General features: G+C 58.2%; 1 protein-coding gene across 1 annotated transcript; it reads left to right on the top strand.

Annotated features, from left to right (window-relative positions):
• The first annotated feature begins 102 nt into the window (after positions 1-102).
• Positions 103-20,502, top strand: NUP88 (nucleoporin 88). The gene is made up of 17 exons (XM_059148983.1): positions 103-436; positions 2,643-2,812; positions 3,546-3,671; positions 6,976-7,062; positions 8,142-8,318; positions 11,810-11,996; positions 12,311-12,458; positions 15,382-15,480; positions 17,674-17,764; positions 18,389-18,490; positions 18,856-19,014; positions 19,267-19,392; positions 19,478-19,543; positions 19,630-19,710; positions 19,803-19,929; positions 20,013-20,131; positions 20,291-20,502. The coding sequence occupies exons 1-17, from the start codon at positions 149-151 to the stop codon at positions 20,352-20,354; spliced, it is 2,217 nt and encodes a 738-aa protein (XP_059004966.1). The 5' UTR covers positions 103-148; the 3' UTR covers positions 20,355-20,502.
• The last annotated feature ends 15 nt before the right edge of the window (positions 20,503-20,517 follow it).

Below are 20,517 nucleotides of genomic sequence, written 5' to 3'. Positions count from 1 at the left end.
CGACCGGCCCTCCCCTTCGCCCCGCCCCCGAGGCGCGCGTGCCCCGGCTGCCCGCTCGCTGATTGGCCGGAGCGCGCCGGCGGGCCGCGGATGGGCTGTGCTCAGCGGCGCGCGGCATCACGGGGGCGACGCGCGCAGTCGGGTTAAGATGGCAGCGGCGGAGGGTCCCACGGGAGATGCGGAGCCGTGGCAGTCCTGGCTGCCCAACCACGTCGTGTTCCTGCGGCTCCGCGAAGCGCTGAAGAGCCAGAGCCCCGGCGAGGCAGAGAAGCCGGCGTGCCCGTCGCCGTCCGCGCCGCCGCCGCCGCTGACGAGGAGCCTGGTCGTGGGGCTGGGCGGAGAGCTCTTCCTGTGGGACGGCGACAGCGGCTCGTTCCTGGTGGTGCGCCTGCGGGGCGGCGGCGCGGGCGAGGAGCCGTCCCTGTCCCAGTACCAGGTGGGCCGGGCCGCGCGTGCTGCGCGGGGGCGCGGCGCCCCCGGCTCTCCTCGCGCCCCCACCCCCCGCCTTCCGCTTCGGCGCGGCCGCTTCGTAGCCTGTCGTGGCCGGGCGCCGTTCCCCGGCGGAGGCTTGCGGACGCCCGCGTGCTCTCGGGGGGCCCGGGCCGGGGGCGCGGCCGGGGAGCCGCGTGCAGGTGCTCCGAGGCGAAACCCAGCAGGCGAGCACGGCGGGCTGGGTCTGAGACTCCGTTTTCGTGGGGCGACACCCGCCAGGTCGCGGGGACAGATTCGACCTCCTGCCGCGGTCGCTGTGAGCGCCGAGTCGGGGTCGGTCTGGAAGCGGCCGCTCGCGGTTTCGTGCCGACGTGGAGGAGGGGTCCCCGGTCCTGCTTCCTCTCCCCGCGAGAGGATGAGCCGCCGCCGGGTCGGGCGGGAGCTGCCTGGACTCTGGGTGAGCACAAGCACGTGCACGCGAGCAGCGGCGCGCCGGGCTTCCTGCGGTCCAGCGCTGGCCTGAGGGGACGGTCGTCCGTGGTACACGCGTGCGGGTCTTCTAAAGACTAGAAAACGTAGCAGAGGTGTCGCCCGTTCTGACTCGTGCCTTCTGTCGTGGGCCCCTGCCCAGTGCCTGCGGGGGAGAAATGCGGGGGTTTTATCAAGGTGCGGGGGTGTTTCTGGGGTTCTGAAGACCGGTCCCAAGTTGACCCTCTGTTCCTGTAAAATTTCTGTTGGCCAGAGTGATCGGAGGCGCTGGGCGGCCCTGATTAAGTCCATGGTGTTCGCTGTCCCTCTTTTCTACTCCACCGCCACCCAGGCAGGGTCATGCCTGTCGGTCTTGCTTTTGTATCCCCGTTCTTCCCAGGCTGCCCGGAGAGGGTGGCACTCAGGAAACTGAGGGCTGAGTGGCTCTCAGCCTTCCAGAATCTCACCGGCAAGAAAGCGGCCCCGCGTGAGTTGCAGATTTAAACGTTGATTAAAGGAGAATAGTGACTTCAGAAACCAAGTAAAGCAAAGCCCCTATGTTTGTAATTGTCACGCGTGATCTCAGGTGTTTGGAGGGTAAATATATTCCGAGAGCAGTGGCCTCTGTTCAGTTTGAGATGGACCCGATCGGACAGGAAGATGGCGGAGTCAGCGAGGACCACCGACGGGAGACACATGCACTTGGCTGGACTCGGCGAAAGGCCGCTGAGCCGCAGCAGGGAGACGGGCGGTAGAGCGCTCCTCGTGTGCTGTGTGCAGAGTGGTGGTGTGTGGAAAGATCCTGGCTGAGGGTTTCTCCTTACGGGAGGGTGAGTGATACATTGGCGTCTCCTGCTTTATGAATGGAAGTAGAAAGGACAGAAGATGGGAGTGTGGGTGGTCAGGAGAGAAGCAGCAGGACATGCCGCTCCGAGGAAGTGCGTTGTTGTGAGGGCTGGTGACACGGGGACAAGCAGTTTTGAGAACCCCCGAAAATGCCGTGGCTCTGTGATTCTGCTGTGCAGGTCTAACCGCACGAGCTCTTGAAGCTCTTCTGTCCTGGTCCCGTTCCTGATACCGAACAGCAGCCGCCAGTTATGAACGCTCTGAGTTCACTTCTTGCTGCGCTGAAACACCTGGAGCCGGCTTTATGCCATTCATTGTGCTGAGGGTACATGAGGAAGGACACAGTGTCAGGAATTCGGTTAGCTGTGCAGGACTGTCGGGGTGACCTCAGTGCAGGCTGACAAGGACCGCGACAGAGTCATCCAGAGTGCAGAGGAGACACACGTACCCCGGCTGGAAGATCGGGGTAGTGTGTCAGGAGGTCTTCCCAACTGTGACAGCCGCCGCAGAAGGAGAAGGAAGAGCTGTCGAGAGACGCAGAGGCTGACAGAGCCTGGTGGCTTTGTGGACATAGGCTGACCTGAGTGGGCATAGAGACTGTCCAGGGCAGGCTGGAGTTTGGTCATAAAAAGGCAATTGATGTGTAGTGTTTGTTTTTCAAGGGAAGGAAGTCTGGTGCGGTTTATGTTATGTCCCGATCTCAGTGGTTAAAAATCTCCAGTGAGTCCCTAGCCCAGGTGTGAACCCAGGAGGCGTCACTGCCCTGCAGTTCCTGGCGAGGAAAGCAGCGCCTGCCTCTGGTGCCCGACCAAACTACACCGGGACAGTCGTGCTTTCTAGGAATTACCGTGCATTTACTGCAACGTGAACTGTGACCAGTTTGCTTTGTTTTCCAGAGATTGCTCTGCATAAATCCGCCCCTGTTTGAAGTCTACGAAGTCCTGTTAAGTCCAACGCAGCATCACATAGCGCTTGTGGGAACCAAAGGACTTACGGTGTTAGAGCTACCTAAGAGATGGGGGAAGAACTCTGAATTTGAAGGCGGAAAATCAACAGTGAACTGCAGGTAAGTTGAATATCCGTTTATCGTTTGTCGGTTTGGAACACACGCGGACAGCGGCTCAGGCCCCTTGGTTCGCCAGCTACATTGTCTGTGCTGCCGATCCAACAGTACAGGCCGCCAGCTGGGCCGCACCCGGGCTTCCTGCTGATACGATCTGCACCTGCCTGCGAGCCTGCCCTTCTGCCTGACGGCTCATAGCCGGCTAACCGGAGTTCAGCTTGGTCGTGTGTGTAGAAATAAGATAACTTTTGAAAAGCAGTTACTACATATGAGTCAGTTTAATTTAATCTTAATTTTTGTATCTTTTCAACAATCTGGAAAAGCCAGAGCCTGAAAGATGTGTTGACGAGCGTAAGATAGAAACCGCCTTTAGTTCTGCAACGTTTCATTTCTAAAATCTGTTTCCGAAAAAAAAAGGAAAAAATCCGTTTCCCCGTTTCCGCGGTTGGAACATAGTGTCTGATTCTCTTCCCAGGCCAGTAAGGCAACCGCAGCAGTTAGTGTGTGTGGAGTCCCTCATGAGGGCCGGTGTGAAACTCTGATTTAGAAATTGGTTTCGTGTGGGTCCTCATGTGTGCTCACTGAATGGGGGCTTTGAGTGCTCTTCTCGGCAAAATGTGGGAGGAAGAAAGATGGTGAAGGAATGAGAGCAGAGTGTTAAGATAGGTTTTCCCATAGAAGGTCTTTGGTCCACATTCTGCAGAAAGTTTTGGACAAACTACTGTCTTCATTTCAGTACCACTCCCGTCGCTGAGAGATTTCTCACCAGCTCTCCATCTCTGACGCTGAAGCACGCCGCCTGGTACCCCAGTGAGCTGCTGGACCCCCACGTCGTGCTCTTGACGTCAGACAACGTGATAAGGTGTGATGTCTTTCTGTCTCTAGCTTTGCACAGGGACGGCCGGTGGGCCCCCACGTGGGTCACTGGGGATCACAGCACCTGTCTCAGGCTGCTCTCCGCACTCAGGCTCAGCAGGCTGTCCGACTGCGCTAACTTCGAGGCCTTAATTACTGCTCATCTGCCCAGTCAGGCCTCCCACCTTGACACTTCTTCGCTAACCTGCCCAGGAGCCTAACCCTAACCCCTCTCCTGGTGCTCTGCTGGAGGCGATGCCCCGTGGGGAGCAGAGAGTATAACTGGGAGTTGAGAGATCTGAATTCTCGTCCTAACACGCCACTTCTGTCTTGGAGATCTTAAACTTGAGAGGAGCTCGGTTTCCAGCTCCGTAAAACGAGCTGGTTTGATTGGACAGGTTTTGAACTCTGATTAAAGGCCCTATTCCTACGGAGAATTCTGTGGTATTTACGAAGTTAGCTTCCTGGATCTGCCTTATGTAAAAGCTGTGTCAGGACTCCACTGAGCTGCAGACAGCTTCGTCTTCCCTCCTCACCACTTTTTTTTTTTTTTTTTTTTTAAGATTTTATTTATTTGACAGAGAGAAATCACATGTAGATGGAGAGGCAGGCAGAGAGAGAGAGGGAAGCAGGCTCCCCGCTGAGCAGAGAGCCTGATATAGGACTCGATCCCAGGACCCTGAGATCATGACCCCAGCTGAAGGCAGCGGCTTAACCCACTGAGCCACCAGGCGCCCCCCTCCTCACCACTTTTAACTGTGCCCTGCGAGCTCCTCCTTTACCGCTGGCTGATGACCCCTTCTGGGCCTTTTACACAGATCTCATCGCTGTCTGGTTACTTTCAGCTGCTCAACTCAGTGTGTCTAGTTCGGAGCTCTGATGTCCAGTCCATACCAGTTCTGGGTCCTGGCCCATCACACAGGCCAGACCCCAGGGGAGGGGACACTTGTGCAGAGGGCATGACCTGATCTGGCTCTTGCTTCTGCCCCCACACTTGGAGGCGGGGTGATGTGCAGGAAGGGGGCTGCCTCCTGCTTCCTCGGGAGTGAAGGGAGCTGAGGCTGGCTGGCTGGCAGGCAATGGGCCCGAGCCTGATTTCCGAGTCGTCTGGCCCCATCTGCTGCTGGTGGCCTCCATTGACACGGCTCCTCTGTACAAACGTTGTGTGTTACTTCAGGGGCTGCTCATCACTGAGGAGCACTGTCGCCCACTGGCTCTGTCCGCGATCAGGCCCAGGGCCTCTCTGGAGAGGGAGGGTCCTCACACTCGTGCCGCCATTGCAGTCTTTCCTGTGGCATCATGGTGACCACCCTGCTGTCCTGGAGGGTGACTGTTCTGCCCTCCAACAGCCACAGGGACCTGGGCATCAGTCCCACAGTCCTTTCTCACACTGCTCCAGCCCACCCCCTGATGTGTGATGTGTGAGTGGTAGATACTGTGTAGCATTCACAAGCCCCCAACCCCAGCCTGTGACCTGTCCGGTTCACTCAGGGATTCCTTACCTGGGACCTGCAGCTTCCTGCGGCACATCTGGATTCCGCGAGGACACGAGAGCCCGTCTCCCCACATTATAAGCCCCCCTGAATCTGGTGGAGTGTCTCCCTCCCTGCCCATCTGGCTTTAGAGCTGGACACCCTCCTGCCACAGAGGTTGTTATGTCCAAGGAAGGACTCCTGATGCCCCTCTCTTGGTCTTTGGTCTTTCAGCACGTCTGTGTTTTTACTTATTTTTTAAAGATTTTATTTATTTATTTTTTTGACAGACAGAGATCACAAGTAGGCAGAGAGGCAGGCAGAGAGAGAGGAGGAAGCAGGCTCCCTGACAGAGAGAGAAGGGGAAGCGGAGAGCCCGATGTGGGGCTCGATCCCAGGACTCCGGGACCACAACCTGAGCCGAAGGCAGAGGCTTTAACCCACTGAGCCACCCAGGCGCCCTACGTTTGTCTTTTTAAAAAGATTTTACTTGTCAGTGAAGGAGAGCACAAGCCCGGGGAGGGGCAGAGGGAGAGGGAGAAGCTGACTCTCCGCTGAGCAGGGAGCCTGATGCAGGACTCCATCCCAGGATTCTGGGATCATGACCTGAGCCGAAGGCAGACACTGCACTGACTGAGCCCCCAGGCGCCCCTCCCCTGGTCGTCTTTTCCTCCCCTGGGAAACTGGGCGGCAGGAAAGGGCGCTAGCCCAGACCTTCCTGTAGTTAAGCTTGAGAGGAGATGTATTTGGTCTCAGCTGTTGAAGCTTCTTTTTTTAAACATGGGGAACCTGGCGGGGCTTGGTTGGTTGAGCGTCCGACTCTTGGTTTCAGCTCAGGTTGTGATCTCAGGGTCCTGAGATTGAGCCCCACGTCAGCCTCTGTGGTCAATGCGGAGTCGGCTTGAGGTTCTCTCTCTCCGTCACTCTGTCCCTTCCTACTCTCTAAAGAAACAAACAAAAAGACACATACGGGTAGTTACTGTGTATCCTAAGCTTTGGACCCTGTTGACAGTTTCCAGGCACCAAGCTCTCCCTACCCACCCCTGGCCCCCATGCCCCCCGCCATGCGCGTCCCTTCCGGCAGGCACATTTGATTTTAAAGTCAGCGCTGCTTACTCGCAGAGAGACCACAGTGCGTGTGTGCTGTTGGGTCATGTTTTCATCAGAAATCTCTGGTAAGACATTTTACTGGTAGTGGAACAAACGATGTTCAGAGTTTCTCAAGGTTGTGGAGGTGAGTGATTAACTTAGTGAGGGTTTGTAGGTGATGTCGGGTTGCTAACAACGATACTGGCCTTTAGATAGTTCTCCGCACTGTAGCCACGCGCTGTGAAAGTTTACGTTATTTTAAATCAAATGATGCTGGCAAGAAAAAATTTTTCCCGTTTTATACTTCCCTTTGGGAAAGTAGGGGTGATGTGATACTGCATCTTTGTGTAAGGGCAGTGCCTATAGACTGGGACCCAGCGTCCCTCCCCACGGCCCGGGGCTGCCACGCATGCGGCTCCTCTACAAGGCTTGTGTGCACCAGGCAGGGGCAGGCGGCACAGGGGAGCTCGGCTGCTCAGGGCAGTCGGGCGGCACCTGGATGGGGGCGTGTGCCCAGGGCCTCAGGATGGGGGAGTGGGGCAGGACGGCCTGCAGGACACTTGGAGGGACTTCGTGACGACGGGGAGAGTTTTTGGAGGTGCCGTCGTCGGAGAGCAGGTGCAGCGCACCGCTCTGGCAGAGACACGGTCATGAGCCTGGCAGGACGGCACCAAAGCAGCGACCTGCCAGACCAAGGGCAGACTCGGGATGGCAGAGCTCTGAGTGCAGCTCTCTCCCACCCGCTCCTAGGGTCTATTCTCTGCGCGAGCCTCAGACCCCTGCCAGAGTCATCGTGCTTTCAGAGGCGGAGGAGGAAAGCCTGATACTCAATAAAGGGTAAGTTGTTCTTCGTATCCAGAAACGGTTTTTCAGCTTATTGGGATCACAGATGTGCTTTTCACAGACACTCAAGATTTTCTGTCGCTGACCAGCACGCTCTCAGCGGCGAGAAAACACGCGTGTTCGGAGCCTCGTGTGGGGCTGCGGTCTTCCTGGATGAGCAGTCATACCAACCTTCAAAACACAGACGGGGTGTCTCTCTCTTTTTTTTTTTTTTTTTAAAGATTTTATTTATTTGACACAGGGCACAGGCAGGGGAAGCAGCAGAGGGAGAGGGAGAAGCAGACTTCCCACTGAGCAGGAGCTCGGGGTCATGACTGGAGTTGTAGGCAGACGTTTAATCACTGAGCCCCCCAGGCGCCCCCAAAGACAGCACGTTTATCACTTGTCTGCCGTAATTACAAAGGTCGTGTGTGTTTTCTGTAGGAAATTGGGAACGCCTACAGGAAAATATTAAAGAGAAAATGAAACGTCTTGTGGTCTCCTTTGTGTCTCCTCGCGCAGCAGCCGGGGGACACTTGGGTATAAAGCAGAGGGCTGTGCGTCCCTGCTGCCCCGCCCCGCCGATTTCCAGCAGGCATCCCCTGCCTGCCCCCCGCCACGTGCCCCGGCTCTGGGCCCAGCCACCTCAGTCACCTCACCCCTCGTTCTCACGCAGCCCACCCTTACCCGTGCTCCCACCCGTCCTCTGGCTCTGAGCTCAGATCGCAGCCCGTCAGGGTTCCTCCCCTCCACTTCGTGACATCCTTCGCTGACGCTGCGTCGTGTGCTCCTTTCTTGGGTCTCGGGCGTTGCTATCACGAGCTGGGGGTGGGGGGCTGTCGGATTCCCAGATGTGTGGCAGGAACCTATGCCATTCTCAGTGGCTTTTCAGGCTTTCTTCGTCTCTGGTTCGTGCATGTCTGCGGGTTTAAGCTGCTGGAGCCGGAGCCTCGCTGTAGGCCAACGCTTCTGTCATTTGGGTGTGGGGTTTTTGTTTTCTTTCTTTCCCTTCCTCACTGAATGCAAATTCCATCCCTGGTTCCTGCTGCTGCTGTTTCGTTCCTAACAGGCCCGGGCTTTACATGTCTCCGCAGGAGGGCGTATTCAGCGTCCCTGGGGGAGACGGCCGTCGCCTTTGACTTCGGGCCGCTATGCGCTGTCCCGAGGAGCGTGTTCGCGCAGAAGGGCAAGGGCGAGGTCGTGGCGCACCCGCTGTACATCCTGTGTGAGAACGGAGAGACCTTCCTCACATACATCAGCCTGGCACACAGGTGAGTGGGGGCACCACTGCCCGGAGCACAGCTGCCACTGCGGAATCTGGGCGCCGTGGTTTTCAGGCTGCGGGAGCACGGCGGCCCTGTAGGGCTTGGTTTCCGTGAAAAGACTGGTTCTGAGCATTTGGCCTCTGACTTCCTCGCCATCAGCCACAGACATACCGTGAACAAGGTGACGCAGGCGAGCGAGGCGCCGAGGGGAAGGGCAGACACGGCAGTCTGGTGTTGAACATTCCGATTGTACCCAGACAGCGTTAGTGGCACAGAGACAGTGAGACTCAGGGTAGGGAGAGAGGGTCACACTGGAGGAGGGAGGGAAGATTTCTGGGAGAGGCCCTGTGTCTAGTGCAGGATTCCCCAAGGGCCGGGGAGGGGCGCCCCCAGGGAGTATGAAAGCATAGGCACGTGTCAGTCACGGCCCAGCGATGGGACATTTGTGGCAGGAGCAGGGGTTCCTGGGACGCGGCATCAGGTCACAGAGCTGGCAGTATCTGCCATGGAGAATGTGATGGAGTTAAGACACCTGGTTAAGGAAGGCAGCTATGCTCACCACTATACCACCAACGCTGCACGACACCTGGTTAAGGAGTGTGGGGTCGGGGTGCCTGGGCCACTCAGTCTTAAGTGTCTGCCTTTGGCTCGGGTCATGAGCCCAGGGTCCTGGGATCGAGCCCCGCGTCCAGCTCTCTGCTCAGCAGGGAGCCTGCTCCTCCTCTCTCTCTGCCTGCCTCTCTACCTACTTGTGAACTCTCTCTCTGTCAGATAAATAAAATCTGTAAAAAAAAAAAACTTTTAAGAAAAGGAACATGGGGCGCCTGGGTGGCTCAGTGGGTTAAGCCGCTGCCTTCGGCTCAGGTCATGATCTCAGGGTCCTGGGATCGAGTCCCGCATCGGGCTCTCTGCTCAGCAGGGAGCCTGCTTCCTTCTCTCTCTCTCTGCCTGCCTCTCAGTGTACTTGTAATTTCTCTCTGTCAAATAAATAAATAAAATCTTTAAAAAAAAAAAAAAAAAAAAAAAAAAAGAAAAGGAACATGGGTTTTTCCTGTATAGGAGTAGGGCCATGGGAAGCCGGTGATGGCTTCTTAACAGAAGGGTAAGGTGGTTGGTAAGGGACACGTGGGGGCAGAGAGACGTTTGAAGGCGCAGTTGCACACAGTGCCGACCGCCTGAAGGACCCGGACTGCACCGTTTGGAAGCGGGGAGAGGTGCCCACGGTAGATGGCACAGAGGGAGGGTCTGGGAGACCTGGCTGCTGGCCGGGCGAGGGGTGACCCTCTCGTGCGAGTGCCATGGTCCGCAGGGGCAGCTAATGGGGCGGCGGGCAGCGCTGGTACCGAGGGCTTGTCCAGCTGCCTGTTGGACAGGAACGTGGGAGCGCTTCTCAGACAGCTGGAAACGCAGGCCTGGGGAGAAGAGGCAGACGCTGGAGCAGAAGATCGGAGTCTCCCGGGTCAGGATGGGCGAGTCAAGGGAAGATAATTGGGGGCGGGTTTGTAACCAGAAAGGCCTCTGGTTAGAGGCCGAACATTGTGCTTCAGTCCTGAACAGGCTCAACAGGTAGTAGCCGAGGCAGATCCTGGTGGGGCTGTGGGGCCGTGGGTGGGGGGAGCGGCTGGCCTGCGACACCGGGTTGCTGCTGACATGGGAGTTTGGACTGGGGGCATCTGCGTGCAGATGCGCACGCCACGGAAGTGACCTCAGAGCGCGAGGACGGGGAGCGGAGCCACGAGGGAGACAAAGGCCAAGAGCTCACTGGGCGCGGGGTTGTGAGGACTTTCTCCCGTCGGCTTCTCCATGACCCGAACGTGCTCCAGCTTCCACACAGGACCCTGTCTGGGAGATTCTGTGCCAATGCCATTAGCCTGTCCCCGCCCAGCAGGACACCTTCTGCGTGCTTGTACATCTAGTCTAGGCCAGTCCCCAATTCTCTTGATTTCACCCTGACAATTCCTGGAGTGCGAACCCCCTTCTCTCCATCCCCTCATTCTGGCTCCGGACCCTCCGCATCTTCTGCGCAGAGCCTCTCCCCTTCCACCAGCGGCCCCGAGTCCCAGTTCTCCCTCCACGTCCTGCCTTCGCAACTGTCACATTCCTCCTGCAAATGCATGGCTCTGAGCCTTGAGTGTCACCCCCTAGACAGCCCAGGTCCGCCGGTCCTGGGCCGCCCTCCTGGGGCTCAGTTGGCCTAGACCGCTCCTGTCCCCACTATGCAGTCTCCTTCCTGTGGGTACTTGACATCCGTGCTTTCAGAACTTTCCAGAGCTGCTCCTTGCAGCGTTCACAGCCTCCTCCCGGAATAGCCGCTTTGCCGTTGATCTCATTCATTCCTGACCCCTTTCTCATCTCACTTGGGGTGGTTTTCTGTTTTTAAGATTCACTTAGGGATGCTCGGATGGCTGAGTTACGAATCTGCCTTTGGTTCAGTTTGTGATCTTGGGGTCTGGGATCAAGTCCCGTATCGGGCTCCTTGCTCAGCGGGAAGCCTGCCTCTGCTGCTGCTCCCCCTGCTCTCAAATACATGGATAATGTCTTAGGGGAAAATGTTTATCGTAGAGAGGGAGAGGGCACGCGCGGCAGGGGCAGTGGGAAGGGGAGAGACTAAGCAGACTCAGCACTGAGCGCTGAGCCCCGTGCAGGGCTCGATCTCACGAGACTGAGATCACGACCTGTGCCAAATGCAGAGTCGGACGTTCAACCCTCTGAGCCACATAGGCGCCGCCTTCCTTCACTGTCTGTCCCCACGTTCCTTTCGTGCTTTCCCGTGTTGTCACACTCTGCCCACGTGTGGTAGTTCTCGCTACACATCTGCTTCCTCAGCTGAATGTCTGTCCCTTGGGGTGTCCCCCGGAACTCAGTGACAGCGTCTCTACAGAAACACTGTGTCCAAAGCCCCGGAGAGTCTCTGCATTTTCCGGGAAAGTGCAGAATCCAGGCCCAGCGTGCTCTTGTGCATGTGTGGAGCGGGAGGGAGTGGGGCTTGCGACAGAATCCGGGGAGCGCTGGTCCTCGGGACTGTGTTGGGGGAGGGGACCAAGCACAGGTGTTGAGGGGTGGGGGGGGGCCTGAGTGGCCTCAGGAAGCAGCTGAGGGTTTGGCAGCGAGGGTCTCCCTGGGGCTGATGGCAGGGGTCGGTCAGTAGACCGTCAGTGGCGCGATGAGGGAAAGGGGCCTAGATTGGAGCCTGGTTTCTCAGCCTCCACAGTAGGGACGTTTGAGCTGACCAGCACCCTCTGTTCCTCCACGCACCAGTAAACACCTCCCCAACCCGTTACAACCAGGAATGTCTTCAGACATTGTTCCTGTCCCTCGGGTGCAGACGTCTCTGGTTGAGAAGCACCAGGGGGAGAGCCGAGCCGGGAGAGACAGGTGCCAAGCTCCGGGACGGGCGGGGCAGGGTGCGCCGGCCACAGGACCTTGGTCCAAGCCAGGCTGGGAGTGGCATGGTTCCCTCTGCGGAGGCCCACCAGTGTGTGTCCCTGTTCCCGCAGCGCCGGGGGTGTGGGGAAGCTGCTGGGCCCACTGCCCATGCACCCCGCAGCGGAAGACAACTACGGCTATGATGCATGCGCCATCCTCTGCCTGCCCTGCATCCCCAACATCCTGGTGATCGCCACCGAGTCTGGAGTGCTGTACCACTGTGTCGTGCTGGAGGGGGAGGAGGAAGACGACCAGACAGTGAGTTGGGCGCCGGGGGTTGGGGTGGGGAGTTGTGGGGGGAGGCGTCCTGGTTGGGGCGAAGGCAGGGAGCAGGCGGGCTCTGTCTCGCAGCACGGGGATGCGGCTTCCCTGGCTGGCCTGTCCCGAGGTGTGGCCTCTAGTGACAAACACAGGGAGCCGGGCAGCCCCCACGTGGGCTCTTTGGAACCTGATTTGCATTTCCGGGAAACGAGAAGCTGTTCTGTCCTCTGGTCTCCTTTGGTCGGGAGGTGAGGGCGGGGGTGCTGTCGGGCAGGACAGACTAGATTGTCTTAGCGCTGCTGCTTCCGCAGTCGGAGAAGTCCTGGGACTCCAGGGCCGACCTCGTTCCGTCTCTGTACGTGTTCGAGTGCGTGGAGCTGGAGCTCGCCCTGACACTCGCCGCCGGGGACGACGACCCCTTCGATTCGGACTTTTCTTGTCCCATCAGACTGCACAGAGGTAACGGGGTCCTGCGTGTACGGGGCCGGGGCCGGGCTGCTCCCAGGCATACAGAGGCCCAACGAGCCCTGAGTGCCCTCCAGGACCAAGAGAGGCCGGGCGGGCTTCCCAGGTTCTCAGCCGGTCTGCCGTCTGGAGCCTTCCAGACCCAGCGGGGAATTTTCCTGGTCCAGTTCAAAGCTTATGTCATGATTCAAATCCGGAATCTACACAAACCTTAGTAAATGTTAAAAATCCGGTCACAACAGGCCACTGAGACGCTACGGCTTTAAAACCTGTTTCGCTTCTAGACACGTCGTATGACCGGGTGAACGCGGTCCTTTTACCTTTGTCTCTGTGAACTGACCTGGGCTGCTATCAGATCTTTCCGGCTTCTCTGTGCGCGTCTGGGGAGCTTCTGCCGAGACTGCTGAGCCCCTGGAAGCCGGGGCCATTGGGGTGCCAAGGGCTGAGCAGAAGGAGCCGGGCTCCTGCTGTGTTTGGGGACAGCTCTGACACGAGCCAGCCTCCTGTCAGCCCCTCCAGCTCCATCTTCTCATCTGAAACGGGGTGACCCTGGATGACCTGCGAGGCCGCGGATACCAGTCCCTGCGATCCCGCTGTCCCTCCACCTCTTCCTGGAGTCTCCTCTAGGCTTCCCGGGCCCGGGCGGAGACGGGAGCTGCTGTTCGCAGGCCCTAGAGCCGCCGGCTCAGGTCCAGCTCCGCAGAGCAGACAGCAGGCCTTCAGGGCTCGGGGCTCCCGTGCAGTAGAGCAGCCGGGGGAGCCCACTGAGCGCGTCTGACTAGACGGTCCAAGCAGTAGGGGTCAGAATTTAGAAACGAGGACACGGGGACCCGGTGAGGTAAGGGACACACGCTCCTTGGTTCCTTATGAAGAGAACAGGTGTCTGGGAGACCTTAGACAGAGGCGATCTTGTCCTAGTTTTTCCGAGAGCGGATATGTCATGTGTTGTATGGCTTGGAGGTTTTTGACTCATTCATGTTCGTACTCAGGGCATGTCATGGTCACCGAAATATACCCAGATTTTTAATGACTGAGTGAGTGGCCGCCGAATAGTGGGGTGCTGGCAGATTCCCGCTCAGTTGCGGATGTTACCTCTTCGTGATAGATTTTTGGTTCCTTCCCAGCACTGAGGTTTTCCTGTTGACTTCAGTGCAGACATGTTTTGAAAATCCGTTGGAAACCATAGACCTAAAGAGATGGTTTGAGCCTAACATAAAGTCTCAAGTTTGGGCAGTTGAAGAGAAGCTTTTTAGTATTTTATTGTTCAGACAGGGGACTGCCACAGACCAGGGCTTTTAAAGCTTTGTAACAGCCTAATGCTGTTTGGAGAGGGAGTTGTGCAGAAGCCCAACATGTAAAACAGGACAAAAACGCTAACATTCGCTTTGCAGCATTTACTTACTGTGAAGTCAGCAGTAAGAGGGTTGTCAGACAAAAGGAGGTTTTCATTCGGGGCTTATGGGGGACAGCTGCCTCTTTTTTCTTCATCAAGTACTCTGCATGCCCGACATGGGCCTTGAACTCATGCCCTTGATGCAAGGGTCACACGGTTTTTAAGTAATCTTTACACCCAACATGGGGCTTGAACTCACAGCCCCGAGATCGAGTTGCACGCTCCCCTGAGCCAACCAGTGTCCCTCAACACTTGCATCTTCAATCAGCTTTAGCGTGTAAATTATTCTGTATCTTGTTTTAGTTGTTTAATGTTTTGAAAGTATCGAGTTGCAGGGATAATTATTCGTAAATATTCAGGAACTCTTGTTTTAGCGTTAGTTGGTCTCCCTGGTACTAGGGCTCAGAAGTATAGGAGATTTCATTGAAACTGCGAGCGGATCCTCATACTTCCTCGTGTAAATGTGAAGCATTCTCTGGGTGTCTCAGTCACGTCTGACTCTTGATGACGGTTGAGGTGGGGATCATGGGGTCGTGACTTTGAGCCCCACATTGGGCTCTGTGCTCAGTGGGGGGTCTGCTTGAGAGTCTCCCCACCCCCAACTCTCTCTCGCAGGCATGCACACATGCTCCCTAAAACAAATCTTTTCTCTTTTTTTTTAGATTTTATTTATTTATTTGACAGAGAGAAATCACAAGTAGTTGGAGAGGCAGGCAGAGAGAGAGAGAGGGAAGCAGGCTCCCCGCTGAGCAGAGAGCCCGATGCGGGACTCGATCCCAGGACCCCGAGATCATGACCTGAGCCAAAGGCAGCGGCTTAACCCACTGAGCCACCCAGGCGCCCCAACAAATCTTTTCTTAAAAAAATAAGTAAATATAAAGGATTGTCAGACAAAAATTGTATTTAAAAAAACAAGGAAACTCAAAACAGCATACACTTGGGGCGCCCGGCTCGCTCAGCTGGAAGAGCGAGTGACTCTGGATCTCAGGGTCATGAGTTCAAGCCCCCTGTTGGGAGTAAACTCACACAAGGAAGAAAAAAGAATTCAAGCTTAAACTAAATGTAAAACCACCTGCGAGCCGACATTATCAAGAAAGGACAGCCAACACCTGCCTGGATGCACGGTGATGGGGCTGCTGGCTCCACGGTTGTCCCCGTGTGCTGTGCCCTGTGCCCTGCCTAGAGTAGCTTGGTGGGGGGACACGTGCGGCACAGGCGTTCCTGCAGGGCCACTCCATTTTAATTTGAAGAGTGGTAAATAAATGCACAGCGGGGACAGAAAGGCAGCATGTGTATACGTGTTGGTGAACTCTTTGGTTGAAAAATACAACTTGTGTTTATTTTTAAAATACTTAAAATGTATTTGAAAATGGAATTCAGATCTTCAAATTTCAAAACCGCTGACACAGTAGTGTGACGGTCCTGCAGACTGTCACTTCTGTCCCCCGCTGTGCTTGTCGGCTGCTGGGGCGACTGTCAGTACTCTGACGGCTGCCATCGTATCATTTGTGCTTCCATTTGCAGATCCCAAGTGTCCCTCAAGATACCACTGCACTCACGAGGCCGGCGTGCACAGTGTTGGGCTCACGTGGATTCATAAACTTCACAAATTTCTTGGGTCAGGTGAGTTTTCTGTACTTTGCAGTGTGTTTCCTGGATTCTGTTTGAAAGGAGTTTGGAGTCGTGGTGCCTGGGCGGCTCAGTGCGCTGAGCGTCCGGCACTTGGTTCCGGCTCAGGAGTCCTCCGCTGGACATCCGGGCTGGTGGGTGACAGGTTCTGCCTCCCGCGCTTTCCCGTAAGAGCTGCAGCTCTGGCCCCTATGTTCAGCGGCATTGTCGAGCATGCAGGCAAGGAAAGGAGCCGAGGAAATAAAGGCTTCAAGGTTAGGAAGGCAGAGCCACAATTCTCCCTTCTGACACCGCAGTCTTCTGTGCAGTTAATCTAGGGGACTCATTACAGGGCGTTTGTGCTGATGGTTTCCGAGGGCTTGAGGCTGCAGACACCTGTGTGTTTCCATGCACTAGTAGTGAATGATCCAAAGGAGAGTCACACAGTCCCATTTGTACTGGCTTCAGAAGAGAATCCTTGAGAATGAGTTTAACAAAAGTGAAAGTATAAGCGTAAAACGACAAAATGTTACTGAAATAAGCTTAAAAAAAAAAATCCCATGTTCATGGACCAGAAAATTAGTACTTTTTAAAATGGCAACATTTAACGGTATGCAGACTCCATGCCATCCGGGTCTGAATTGGCAGAAATTGAGAAGCTGATCCGAAAACTCATTTGAAATGGGGCCCTACAATAGCCAAAACGGTCTTGAAAAACAAGAATCCAGTTGAAGGACCCATACTTGCCAACTTCAGAGCCTCTCCCAGAAGGTGCGGCGATCCCAGCACAATGCGGACATAGGAGACCTGCGTAGGTCGGTGGAATGGAGGGACAGCCCTGTTGGTTTCCGCAGGGCCCAGCACGGGTTGGCCGGGGCGAGTGGTCTTCCTGACCCGCGGTACTGGGACACGTGTGCATGCAGCCGCGACAAGACAGAATTGGACCCCTTCCTCACACCGTGACACAAGAGTGACTTAGACGGGATGACAAAAGTGAAACTGTAGAACTCGTGGAAGAAAACCCTGTGACAAAGCGAAAGGACCATCCACGGGGTGGAAGGAAGTGCCCGGCCCAGATCTGCTCACGGACTTGGTAGCTGGAGTATGCAAGGGGCTTGTGGAGCCCCGCAGACAGACGACAATAGCCCAGTTCAGGGACGGACAAGGGGTTTGAGTGACATGGCTCGGCCGATGAGGTGCGCACGGCCAATAAGCGTGGGGAGACGCATTTGGCAGCGTTGGTCCCAGAAGGGAGATGCTGCACGAGCCCTGGACATCAGGGCTGTCAGAGCGGCTAGTCCCAATCGGCCGTGGCAAGCACTGTCAGCACAGGCCTTGCGGACCGGGACGTGGTGCCACGCAGGGCAACAGTCTGGCCCCTCCCCGGGTGACCCACAGTGTTACCCGGCATGGTGTGACCCGGCGATTTGCTCCTCGGCGCACACACATGTGTGCACACTCACACCAGTAAGCAGCTCTTGGCAGCGGCATTGGCGCGATCGCCCAATAGCCAGGCATCCGTCGCCGCCAAGCAGGCAGCGGTCCAGCCATCCAGCGGGATGTCCACCAGCACAGGGGAGGGGTGAGGTCCAACTCAGCTGCGGCTCCCTGTTGCGTGGCTCTGCGCATGGGGACCACACAGAGCAGGCTGGCACGTGACACAGACGGTCCACCGCGGGGGGATGGGGAGGGGGACGAATCAGCCAGACTCGCGTGGTTGCTCACGTGCGTGGGGCTTCCTTTCGGGAACTGAACAGACTTAAGATGTCTTATTCGCAAGAGCACGAGAGCGCACAAGCAGGGGGGCAGCAGACGGGGAGGCGAAGCAGACGCCCGTTGGGCAGGGAGCCCCACGTGGGGCGTGATCCCAGGGCCCCGAGGATCATGACCTGAGCCGAAGCAGCCGCTGCACCGACTCAGCCCCCAGGCGCCCCTCGCGAAGAGACTTAAATCTCCTGGTGGGTGTACAGCTCTCGCTCCCCCCACCGCAGAGCATGACGTGCCGCGGTGGCTCGCGCACTCCTGGGACCGCATTTCGGGGAGCTGATGCGGAGTCAGCCTGTGTCTAGGCTACTGCCTGGACACAGTCGCTTTGCCGGCACGGCCCACACGAGGCCGGGCTCTGGCACGGGCACTTGGCCATGTCTGGGGAGCGCCTGTGCTGTGTGCGCAGGTCGCTGACCGGGTCCCTGGGCCCCTCCCCTGCAGACGAGGAGGACAAGGACAGCTTGCAGGAGCTGGCCGCCGAGCAGAAGTGCTTCGTGGAGCATATCCTCTGCACCAAGCCGCTGCCCTGCAGGTAAGGCCGCGTGTTCCCCTCCCCATGGGCCGCTGAATTCACGTTGTCAGGTGCACGCAGACCACCCGTGGACACGACCACTGACCTTAGGGGCTGTGGGTCAAGCCCCCTGCCTGATGGCCACCTGCCGTGTGCCCCTGTCCTTGCTCATTACCCCGAGCTCATGTCAGGGCTTCAGCGCGGGCTCCCGTGGGCATGTCTGCCGGAGGCCCTCCTCGTGCGCTCCGGGGTGCACTACTGAAGGTGAGTCCGTGAGGGCACAGACCGCATCTGTCTGTCGCATGCTGCGCTGTGCTCGGTTTCTGGCTGAGGGACACTTGGTCCGTGGACGTTCAGGGAGCAAGGGGATAGAGAATGACCCCAGCTCAGTCCCGGGGTCACTGCGTCACTGTCCTGCCGTCATGCTCGTGGGCCCCGGGAGGGAGGGTGGGTTGCAGAAGGCGCGTGGACGGGGTTTGTGGGTGCAGGAGCTGGGCCCACAGGGGAAGGAGCACGGGAGAGGGCACAAGATGGGGATGGGAGGTGACCGGGACTCAGCAGGATGGCCTTTTGGTCCCCAGCTCAGTGCTCTTGCAGGGCGGTGCATCCCAGGCGTGTGACAGCCCTGTGGCCATGTCTTTCCAGGCAACCAGCACCCATCCGAGGGTTCTGGATCGTGCCCGACATCCTGGGGCCCACCATGGTCTGCATCACCAGCAGCTACGAGTGCCTCATCCGGCCCTTGCTGTAAGTCCCCTCACGTCCCCACATACTCCGCCGTCCTGCTGGGGGAGCCCTCAGCCAGGCTGGGGCGGATCTGGGATCCCCGCTGGAGACGCACGGTCTGTTTGTGTGACAGATGGTTGTGTGGTGCCCGCCCCAGTCCGTTCAGACACCTGCCCTGCATGCGTGCCGTGGCCGTGTGGGGATAGTGGGGCAGGGGGGGCGGCTCCCCCAGGGTGGCCAGCAGGGCAGAGCGCTGCATTCTCGTCCTGTCCCTGGAGACTCGTTTTCTGGCTGGTCGAGTTTTCCCAGCTCCGCGTAGACACCCCAGTGGGACTTGCACCGATGCCCCCCACGGAAGACGGCGCTGAGTCCCGTGTGTCTTGCAGAAGCACGGTCCACCCGGCGTCTCCGCCCCTGCTCTGCACCCGAGAAGACGAGGCCGCAGCCGAGTCTCCCCTCCGCATCCTAGCCGAGAGCCCAGATTCCTTTGAGAAGCACATCAGAAGCATTTTGCAACGGAGCGTTGCGAATCCTGCCTTTTTGAAGTATGTGGTTCGGGGTGTTGGGGCTCCACCAGGTTCCCGCCCCGTTTTCCTCCTGCGCATCGGTCCTCTGTCCCATGTGTCCCCCGCGTGCTGCCAGCCGGTGTGAGGGGAACCGGGTGTGGTCCGTCAGCGAGACACGGGGTGGGAGGGGCAGATGCAGGGAGAGGGACTACCGGGTGGCCGCCGGGAGGACACTTGGCATGAGGGCCCCGCCCCGACGCGGGCGGGGGAGGTGACGGCAGCTGCTGGCAGGTGGTCGGACAAGGCCGCAGCGCCGCCCCCGGAGGAGTGCCTGCAGCTGCTGAGCCGCGCCACACAGGTGTTCCGGGAGCAGTATGTGCTGAAGCAGGACCTGGCCAAGGAGGAGATCCAGCGCAGGTACCGGCCCGTGGGGCGCCCCCTGCCGCCCGCGTGGCCCCCCTGCTGTGTGCACGGCCGCCTTGACGATTGTGCATCCCCACAGGGTCCGGCTGCTGTGCGACCAGAAACAGAAGCAGCTGGAGGACCTCAACCACTGCCGCGAGGAGAGGTAAGTGCCGGGGCGGGCCACCATGTCTGTGTCTCCGCGTCTCTGCTGCCGGGTGCAGCCCGCAGCCCCTCGGTCTGTGCTGCCAGGAAGAATCTGCGGGAGATGGCGGAGCGCCTGGCCGACAAGTACGAGGAGGCCAAGGAGAAGCAGGAAGACCTCATGAACAGGTCAGTGGCTGCGGGGCGCGCCAGGGCGCAGACACCAGGCCGAAGCTGCTTGGGGCCGCCGCAGCTTGAGTCGCCCACCTGCCTCGCCACAGGATGAAGATGGTGCTGCACCGCGTCCACGCGCAGCTGCCGGTGCTGTCTGACCGCGAGCGTGACATGCGGCGGGAGCTACAGCGCATCCCCGAGCAGCTGCGCCACCTGGGCCGCGCCATCAAGCAGGTGCGTGGGGCGGGTGGGTCTGCAGGCAGGTCTGTGGGCAGCGGTGGTGCAGCACACAGAGCCTGGGCTGTCCTGCCCCGCAGGTGACCATGAAGAAGGACTACCAGCAGCGCAAGATGGCGCGCGCGCTGAGCCCGCAGAAGCCTGCCATGGCCCTCAGCGCCTACCAGCGCAGCTGTATCCAGTCAGTGCTGAAGGAGGAGTGAGTCGCGGGCGGGGGGCGGTGGGAGCCCAGTGGTCTGGGGCAGCGCGCAAGATCCTCCACCCGCCCGAGCATCTCCGCTGAAGCCCTTGCATGCGGGTGTCACCGGCACACTCACTGCTTGCGCTCGCGGACCCGAGTGACTGTGTGGTCCCACAGGGGTGAACACATCCGGGAGATGGTGAAGCAGATCAACGCCATCCGCAGCCACGTGAACTTCTGAGCCACGGCAGGTCCCCACGGGCGGACGCGACCACGGCTCCCACAGGGGCTCACGCTGGACCCAGGAGGAGACCTTGTCGGCACGCTCGGCCCTGCTGGTGCATCTCTCCCGCTCGTGTGTATAATTACTGAATAAATGCTTTTACGTAGGTGTTGGAATGGAC

This window comes from Mustela lutreola, chromosome 15 (genome assembly GCF_030435805.1).
Source record: "Mustela lutreola isolate mMusLut2 chromosome 15, mMusLut2.pri, whole genome shotgun sequence".
NCBI classification, from domain to species: Eukaryota; Metazoa; Chordata; class Mammalia; order Carnivora; family Mustelidae; genus Mustela; species Mustela lutreola.
This window is presented reverse-complemented; position numbering and strand designations above follow the sequence as displayed.

What these genes read in the sequence shown, in the direction of transcription:
- NUP88 (XM_059148983.1), top strand. Translation starts at nt 149, where the DNA reads ATGGCAGCGGCGGAGGGTCCCACGGGAGATGCGGAGCCGTGGCAGTCC. An exon ending in AGCCTGATACTCAATAAAGG is followed by an intron (nt 7,063 to 8,141) that starts GTAAGTTGTTCT and finishes ATGTCTCCGCAG; the next exon opens with GAGGGCGTATTCAGCGTCCC. An exon ending in AACCACTGCCGCGAGGAGAG is followed by an intron (nt 19,544 to 19,629) that starts GTAAGTGCCGGG and finishes CTGTGCTGCCAG; the next exon opens with GAAGAATCTGCGGGAGATGG.